This window comes from Corvus brachyrhynchos, unplaced genomic scaffold, assembly GCF_000691975.1.
Source record: "Corvus brachyrhynchos isolate BGI_N302 unplaced genomic scaffold, ASM69197v1 scaffold56, whole genome shotgun sequence".
Taxonomy (NCBI): domain Eukaryota; kingdom Metazoa; phylum Chordata; class Aves; order Passeriformes; family Corvidae; genus Corvus; species Corvus brachyrhynchos.
In genome coordinates this window covers 8,599,104-8,608,801 of record NW_008238664.1, presented here as the reverse complement: position 1 = coordinate 8,608,801, position 9,698 = coordinate 8,599,104, and the positions used below count along the sequence as shown (strand labels likewise).

General features: G+C 36.9%; 1 protein-coding gene across 1 annotated transcript in view; it reads right to left on the bottom strand.

The window, feature by feature from the left end:
• Window positions 1–1,031: 1,031 nt before the first annotated feature.
• Window positions 1,032–9,698, bottom strand: part of UHRF1BP1L (UHRF1 binding protein 1 like) — a 44,691-nt gene continuing 36,024 nt past the window's right edge. The window contains 4 exon segments of the mRNA XM_017737754.1: window positions 1,032–3,071; window positions 3,768–3,937; window positions 6,527–6,635; window positions 8,799–9,055. Coding sequence (XP_017593243.1) covers window positions 2,946–3,071; window positions 3,768–3,937; window positions 6,527–6,635; window positions 8,799–9,055 — 662 coding nt within the window. The 3' untranslated portion in view covers window positions 1,032–2,945.

The window sequence follows — 9,698 nt, the reverse complement described above, 5'->3', positions numbered from 1 at the left end:
GCAGACGTAGGAACCTTTCTGCAGCTAGCAGTTATCCTTTAGAGATCACTTGTGATCCTAGTTTAAGACTCCCAAGTAATTTCCTAAGGGAGACAGTGTACAAACAGACATGGCTATTGAAACTGGGAAATAAATGATTTAGGCAGAAGGGGCTGGAGCAGGTATGGTCTCTACAAAACTCCCTCTCCAACACGCCTTTTATAAGTAATACTGTAAGGCCCCAGAATATTGATTTAAAGCTGGTGCTTACCAACAAAGCTAGAGTTGCAGTGAGAACTGGAACAGCACATGTCAGAAAGATTCAGTGATGGAGCCTGGGGAAGGGCACAGCCTCTTTAGGGTGAACTGATGTGAAAGTTTCATTAGACATTAAACCAGCATTTCTAAACAAGATGAAGAGTGTTAAGCTAAACTGTAGACCAGTTTAAATTTCCATTAAAAATGTAAAATAAAACATGGTAACAGTTTTCCTACCGGACTTCGGGAGTCAGTTTTCTGTATACACTGAAATTCTCCAAACTATCTTCCATTTAGTTCTTTGCAGAAGAAAAGCAAGAGGCTCTATTGATAGTACAAACTTCCTGTCTAGGAGGTTATAAAGACTAACAGAGCCTTGAGGATGAATTAAGCCCTTTTTTTTTTAATTCTGAGGCTTTTTGTAACTATGCTTAGTATAACCTATAAGAGCTTAGTTTAACTTTGCAGTTTCAAACATTAAGAAGTTAACTCTCTCTCTGCAATTTTTTAAATGGCCAAACACATTTCAGAATGCTGTAGTACAATTACTCTCAGTATTGTCAAGCTCACAACCAAGCACACCCATCTCCTCTGAACTGTCCACAGGTGATGCTTTTTACTGTATAAAGGCCATGAAGTAGAAATGTATTCAGTTATAATGAAGTGCTAGGAAGTGATACCCTGAATTTCAACAACTGTTCTCAGAAGGCCTAGTCTGGGCTGTTATTTTGGGTTTGATTTGCGATTGGTTTTTCTCAAAAAAGCAGGTTTTAGCTTATGTAGTAAAGAAGACAGGCATTTGATATTGCTATTTATTTCTTTTTAAAAATTAGACAATTCTCAATGTAATATTCTAGCAACATGCTACTAAGCACTCTATACATTCCTTTCTTCAGAATAATTCCAACTAGATCTTGGCAAGGATAAACCAAATGAGAATTACTTTAATAGTACCAACCAATGGAGAACTCCTCTCCTGAATCTGACATTATATTTATGTGAAATTGCACCACTCATATTTAATACTGTGTTGTCTTATATAACTATTGAAATACAAATATTTCACTTCTCTAATAGAAACATTGTGTGTATATTTTTTCATCTAATTCAGAATAATAAAATAAAAATTTCCATGGGCATTAAGAAGAGTTTCAACTAAGGTTTCATAAGGCAGGCTTTAAAATAGTGCCTGAACCAGTTCTTCCATAGAGTTCTTGATTAAAATCTACACTTTCAATAACTATTTTCAGCAGTGCAAATTACGTGTGCTCCAAAAAGATTTAATGAAAACCATTTTAATTAAAACTGGTTTGACAACCTGAATATGCAAAGTCAAACCACAGGATACTAAGTACTTTTTGAGATTTGTTTGCTTATCTACAAACAGAACTTCCCCCCAACATCCCATGGAGCAGAAACAATTGTGGTAGCAATTAGAAAATACTCATTTGTCAGATTCAAGGTCACTAGTTAAATTATTCAGTCAGTTTTACTTCTAGCAAAGACAACCTCTTACAGGCATGTATGGTTTTGTATGTTGTTTCCCAATTTGTTTAGAAGCACACTCTTATATTCTCTATTTTACACTGTTGTGCTTTTTTACTTATTCATTTGTACCAGTTTTTAGCTGAAAATTATTGTTCAATTTGTACAAATCACCCATAATTTAAACTGTATAATTACATTTCATGTAATCTCACAATTTCATTGGGTAATTAAATGATTCTCTCTCTACAGCTTTTTTATGAAAAAAAAAAAGCAATATACAACTAATGAATCCCAGTAGGATTTTTCCCCCTCACAAGCACTGACATTAGTTATTTAAACACACTGAACCAAATCCGTGGGCATGTCTGATGAATTGTGCAGGAATCAGACATGCATGCAAAATGGCTCAAAGCTCACCTGTCACAAAGGGCCAGATCCTATAGCAGGCCTGCATCCTTTTCACAGAGAGAGGAGAAACAAAGTGTGAATGTCTAAATTACATCAGCTGTACAGCTACAGTGGACCTTCATGCAGAAGGAAAGCCCAGTAGTATGCCCTCTTAAATTCTCCAGCATTTACTGTATTATTTTAGGAGTGCATATGGAAAAGATATATAGAACTCTATAGCACCAGAGGATTAGGCTTAAAATCCTCTCGGGGCAAATTACACTGAATTTAGGGCCATTTTAGGGCTGGTATTTTTATTTTCAGTAGCTATACTATTCTAGAGGATCTAGCCTCTATCATCATAGTGCAAATGTAACCTCTTGTATAGGTATCTTCTGGCAACAAACAAACAACATAACCTTAACAAAGAGAGGTACACTTTGTTAGTGAGGCATCATACATGGACTCTGTTATGCACCCAGGCACCTTCTTTCATTGCTGAACCATCCACTTTTCAGAAAACATTTTAAAAATAACATTTCCTTTGATAATATTAAAAGTAGATGAAATTATTTTTTCCTCAGTAAATTAATAAAGTACAGTATAAACTGACTTTTCCAAAGTCATTTCAGTTTAAAATGGGCTGAAAAAAGTTACAATGTTTAATGATAATTTCAGAATAGTACCTGGTTCACAAACATTGTTTTTTTGCAATGAGAAAACTTTGTAAGCAAAAAAATAACCGCATTTTCAAGTGATTTGCAGACAGTATTTTAGGTGCCACCACCACCTGCAGTTACGATGATGATGCCTTGCACCAACAGAACACTGTCCTACTGATGATCAACATTCATCTTCTTCATGCGATGAAGCAGGGCGTCTTTTTCCATTTGGACCTCAGCAAGAGTCATTTTGGCTTTGGCTAGTTCCTGTTTGAGACATTCATTTTCTTCAATAAGCTGAAATGATTAGGTTAGAAAACAAAGCTATTAGTATCCCTGCATACTGACAACTTTTTCCATTACAGCAACTTTTAAAATACCAAACGCTCCCATTCATTGCTGGGCAGAGGTTTGTTGAGGCTGCGTCAATTGCAACTGATTCTCAGTCAGTGAGTGTAGAACATGGAGAGAGCTGATGTCATTAGCTCAAAAGGTGGGATAGCCAGTGTTTTAGCTATACCATTTCCATTCTGGAATGGAATGGAAATGACCCAAGCTTTCTAAGCTCTAGGAACAGATTCTTACCCGGTAGGAAAAACAGCCAAATTAATGTGTGAGTTCTATCCTCATCCATTCAAAATCTGGGTATGACTGATAGATCAGTAAGGGTCTGACCAACAGCCAATTCCCTTGTCTTTGGCAGCTGTGTTGTACAGGGATGAGGGAGATGGGGAGAAGAAAATTCCCTCATAAAACTCCCTCTGATGTAAAGGAAAAGAATCAGTGTGCAGTGTATTAATACACTATATAGAAAGCAGTAATTAATTGCTGAACCATACTTGAATATCCACAATCCATATTTTCCATGTCTAAAAGATTTCTAAACAGAAATATATCCCAGGCCCACCCCCAGATAGCCTTACAATTATGATTAATAATGATTGTAACATAATTTTGAGTGGGCAAGGTGAAGTCAAAATCAATTCTTAATACCTCATTTTTAAGGAAGTCAGCTGAATCCCTGCTTGATTTAGAAGGTCTGGGAGTTTCACAAGTAGTCTGCGTGGCTTGGTCCTGTGTTTTACGTTCAACAGATCCTACTGCTTGCTGCAATGTACCGCTTGAATTCTTCATCTTTGACACATCATTTAATTTTTGATTGTCTATATCACAGAAATAGTGTGCAGGGGTTTTGTCAAAAAAAATTTTTAAGCTTTATTCTTATCACTAAAAAATTAAACCCACCTACACCAAATATAATACTAAGTACATTTATATTCACCTCTCAAAATCAAATTCAAGAATAAAATTTAATTAAAACTCATAACCTTTTAGAGGAAGAAAGAAACAATATGTAACTTCCAGCCTGAAGAAAATAAACACATTTTTATACCGACCCATATCATCACCACAGAATATGCATTCTGAATAATCAGAAATTTGGGAACTATTAATATTGCTATTAACATACTATCTCCAGGTTCTCTGAAGACTGCATTTACATTTAAAGACACAGTGAGATAAACCTGCAGGACCAAGTTTTTAAATTAGAAAATAGCTTTAATTACTTGGCATTAAAGAAACTTTCTAGCATTTGTAACTGAAGTGCACTGTAACATCTGTTAAAATATGCTCTTGTACATCAAGGGGAAAAGTGAGGGTCATGGTCTAAAAAATACTCTTGTGCTTTTTTTGTCTTTTAAGCATTTCCTTCTAAACAAGGATTTTTTGTTCATTACCCCCCCCCACCACACACATGAGGACTCAAAAGATGTAGCACTGCAGACACTTATCACTGCAGTGCAGATGGCATTTGACCTATGCCTTTGAAGTCACTGTACATGAGCAGTCCAAGAAAAGAATAGGGATCAAAGCACTTCAGCAAAAGGGAAAAAATATGAACTGAAAGAAACCTTAAAATTATGTGTTTTCTCACTACATTATTAAACTTTCAACGTTTAGTATAAAAAGACGACCAAAATGCATTGAACATCTTTAACTCAAACAATGCATTAGATAACATGAATAAATTGATCATGCCACAGCATACCTCTGAAAAGTCTGGTCCATCCTTGCTCTACCTTCCCATCAGGTGGATGAAGGGGGCATTAAGATCATCCTGCAGCCTCTAAAGTCATACAATACATTGCTTATTGCTGGATTAACATATCCAGGATCTGGATGAAAGGTTGGGTGCACCCTCTGCAGTTTTGTGAAATCCACCAAATTGAAGGGTGGGTGACTGACACACTGATGGGTTTCAAAAAAGAAAAGAAAAATAGCTGTTTTTCAGAGGAAAGTTGATGGGCTGGAGAGATAGACTGACTGAAGCCTCATGAAGTTCAGCTGAAGCCAATGTGAAGTCCCATAGCAGGGAGTCAATAACCTTGCTCTGCTACAGGCTGGGGACCAACTAGACAGAAAGCAACATCGCAGGAAATGACCTCTAGGCCTTGGTCAACAGGATTTATCATGAGTCAGCAGTGGGCCCTGACAGGAAAAACCAGGGACATACAGGCTGTACTGGCAAGCATATAGCTAGCAAGGTGAGGGAAGTTGTTATTCCCCACTACTCAGCACCAGTGAGACCATACCTAGAATACTGCATCTAGTTTTGGATTCCCATGTGTGAGAAAGATACTGACAGGAGGGGACTACCAAGATAATTGTGGCCAAGAGCACATGATGTACAAATGAGGGGCAGAGTGAGATGCACTCATCAAATCTGAAGATGAGACGGCTGTAGGGTGATCTTAATGCCACCTTTGCCTGCCTAGTGGTAGCATATGGAGAAGATGGACCAGATGTGCCTGAGGTGCCTGGCAAGCTATCAAGCACCTCTGTCCTGAGATGGCAGGACAGGAGACAGTAGACACAAGCTGGAAAAAATGGGAATTCCAACTACACATGATCAAAAAAATTAATCATAAGAGTGGCCAAACACTGGGACAGATTATTTATGACAGGTTGTGGTATTGTCTTTTTGATGCTCAAAACTTGCCCAGACACAGCATTGAGCGATTTTATCGAATCTGCCCCTGCTTTGAGTAGGAAGTAGGAGTAGGACCAGATGACCTCTAGAGGCTCCCTCCAACCTAGACTATGATTCTTTGACATATCTGTGAAAGGCAACAGTGAAGTTTCAGCTCTGTATGTATTGCCTTGTTACGAGTGTTCCGCATTTGCCGGTGCATGTAAAAAACCCCCTCTAAGCACATGTATATGCTTCATGAAAAATACAAAGTTAAATCACTGTTCTAAATGCAAGTCTCAGTGCAATCCAGCCCTGAGCTGCCAGGACAGCACTGTGATACACAGAATTGGAAATTGCTACTTGTACTTCTTAAATAGTTTTTTGTTTTACAGTAGTTTCTACTACTACCTGAAACACAAAACAACAAAGACAGTAACCACCTTGGTATCTTTCTGTAAAGAAAGGCAATTTTTTTGTTTGCTTTGTAGCAACAAAGGGACCCTAAACTTACAATGATGAAGTGATATGCACTGATGAAGCATATCCTGATGACATTATAAGCATATTTTTATTTCTCTCACATCGATTCAACTGTGGGTTATCACAGCCAATACACTATTCAAAAAGGTAGTCTTCCTCTTGGTGACTTAAGGTATATGGCAACATACCTTCCACAAATTATCATCAGTTATCTTTTCATAATTAGTCACATGTATGCACAAAGGAAAAAACAATAGGATTATAGAATTGAGATATCAAGGTGGAGGAACATACAAACCTCTAATGAGAAAAGTGCCATCATCATTTCTTTCTATCCAGAGTATGTCAATATGCAGTTTTATGGGTACCAGCTCAGACGCCTTGAGATTTTCACGTGGACTGTCATCCTAAAAAATACATATAATCAAAAATGAGTTTACCAGGAAATCAAAATAGATAATTAGGATGTTCATTTAAACATAAGTGGATTTAATGAAACTTGAAAGGGAATGTTACAGAGCAGAATTTTCTAATGGGATCTCCACTAAACTTTGGCTCCATTTTTTTTTCCCCCCAGGGATCGTATTAAAGGCTCAAAATTATCTGTGGAGTAAGTCTGCTGAACTCAATATACAGTCTGACTAAAATACTTCAAAGTGTTTTTACAGACATCTCAGTAAGACTATACCCCAACCCAAGACATTTGTTAGCTCAGGAGCTCCCTGAGTCACAGATAAGAAGCCTGTACTATATAGTATCTGATTCTCCCTTGAACTATTTAAAGATTGAATGGGTACAGCTATCATTCTTAAGCAGATTTTGTCTTTTTAAAATTTAGTTTGGTATGACACCAGCTGCAGTTTAGTTACATTACTATACTCAACAGAAGAGAAACTTCACAAATTACTTCTTTGGGGACTCCCCAGGAAGTCTTTATAGTTCATTATCCCTGTCAGACAGAATAAGGCAGCCAGTATAATCAGAAACTATACATATCAGCATTAAACATGTACCAAGAAAGCTGTTGAGATATAGCTTCCAAAGTTTCTGGAAACAGCATTGAGACTGCTGTAGAAAAAGCAAACAATAAAATAATATTTCTTAAATTCCTCCCTTGCCATGAAACACACTGCATCAAGTCTCATGCAGAAGAAATAAAAGAACATACTGCATTGAATAGGCAATGCAGCATACATTTGAACCATATCCTCTCACACTATAATACCCAACAACTCTGTAGAAATGAATCATCTCTATGTCAAATTTGCAGTTTGTCAACCATCACAAGTAACTTCACCATGACTTGTGTGCACCGCTGAGTGAGCACTTTGGTGCTTTTGCTGCCAAGCAGAATCTTGTTGCCAGTTTATTAATATACATTCCCCATCTCAAGCAGCTGCTTTCTCAACATTTTGCCTAAGTCTGCCTTCTTGCCAATAAACCAGCACAATCCTGGTTCTAAATGCAAATGACTATATGTAAAGACTTTGTTATTTGCATTTGGGCATTCACGTTTGTAATCCACTGAAATCTAAGCAATAGATCCACAGATCTTAAGGAAAATGCTTGTGCTAATCCTGTAAAGGAGAAACAGCTCTAAAAGGGTGCCCAAGGATCCTCAGGGGCTGGAAGGGCTGTATCACTGAGGGAAGGAAAACTGATGCATTTTGAGTAGAACACAAAACAATTGTCTTTCCAGTCAATAATAATCTTGGCAGAATCAAGACCTTAGCCTCAGATGTAGAACTGGAGCTGGTATTCCAGTCCTCACCTTGTTCAAAGCTTATATGTGTGATTATTACTGTCCAAAGCAATGTAATAATTATCTTTATGTTTGTTTGTTTTTCTGTTGTTCTACACCCCTCCAAAAAGTGTCCTTATCTTTATATTCAGTGGTTGTGCAGCACAGAACTCACCATCTTCTTCAAATGTCTGAAAGAAAACCCCCTAAGAGACTTGAGCAGAAGTGTCCTCTTAATGTTACTATTTTAAGATATGGTGCTGAAAAATGCTTGCATAGTTTAGTATCTGTTTCTAGGCAGAGCAGAACATGAAACTTGGGTTGTAAGAAACAGTGTTCAAGTGGTTTGTACTGGAATTCCATAACCTTTTCCTTCTTTTGTACAGAATTTTCATTGCAAGTACTATCCTCCAACTAGGAGAGAGAAATAACCTTTAAAATCCATGGTTTGTAATTAGAAAACCATATACTTTGCTAGGCAAAAAGCCCAACCAGAAAAACCCACATTGTGCCTCTGGAAGCTTGATATACCTTACGTATAAAATTCCCAGACACTGTCCTTCTACAAGAGAGATTTGGGAGAGGAGGAAAAAGTATAAAATATTAATTCATACAAATAACTTGGCCATGCAGATAATTCCCCTCCAGGCATACCACAGAGCTAACCAAATCTATGGATTTTAAAATTGTTTTAGTGTTATCTAAAGACCTTTCAGAGATGATAGCAGTTTCTTTGAAGTTAACTGTATCCAGATTAGTAGTTTATCATCAAAGAAATGAGAATACAATGTTTTTTTTAGAGCAGCCAAGTATCTCATTGTTAACATACTTTTAAATTAATCCTTGCATTAGAAACTTTTATCTTCATAGGCATCACTTCTGCGACAGTTTCATCTTCTAGAAAATGTTGAATGTTTGTAAGAGAAGATGTTAGAAATTCAGCACTGAAGTTCTCCACATGACACTGAAGAAACCCATTTTTTACAGCTAGCTGGGAATGTACAACAGCACTAGGCCCGCTTTCCCATCTCAGACTAATCTCAGGTGATGAATTAACAGGTCCAGCCACAGATTTACTGTCAGAACCTGTTGCAAAAAGAAAACAAATTTGCATTAAAATTTTGCAGTGTACAAAAAAATCAATTATGATGTAATTATTTCCGCCCCTATTGTCCAACGGATTTTCCATAAAGTACCATGTAGCTATTATTCATAAAAGGCAGTGTTGCAAATACAGAACTTCAGAGCAAATTTCTAAGTATTTCACTTCAAAGTACAAAAATAAAGAGTACATTTAAGGACTAGTACCTCATTGTGACAAGAGAAAGGACAATGCAGAAGTATCACCATCCACAAAAAAAGTTTGTGTTTCCTTGGTACCTTGACAATGGAAAACCAATTATTTTGCATACTCTTCCACTAAGTCCTTACATTTCAATTCAGAAAAACATTGAAGTCACTTCACTCTCTGAGGAGAGCAGGTATTTTCTTGGAAAAGCTGAAGTTCCTGACTTAGGAAACATAAATAGCAATGCAGTAAGATAGAAAGTATGGCCACACGTGCATTACTTGAGTGGCAACAGACTTGAACCTTAAAAAAACTCTGGCACTTTCTTGCTAATTTCAGTGTCTTTAATCAGTAAGGACAACTGCAACATTCAACTAAAAAAGTTCTAAAAACCATAATAAACTAAAGTAAACTAAAATAAAAATTTAAGGTAACCAGATT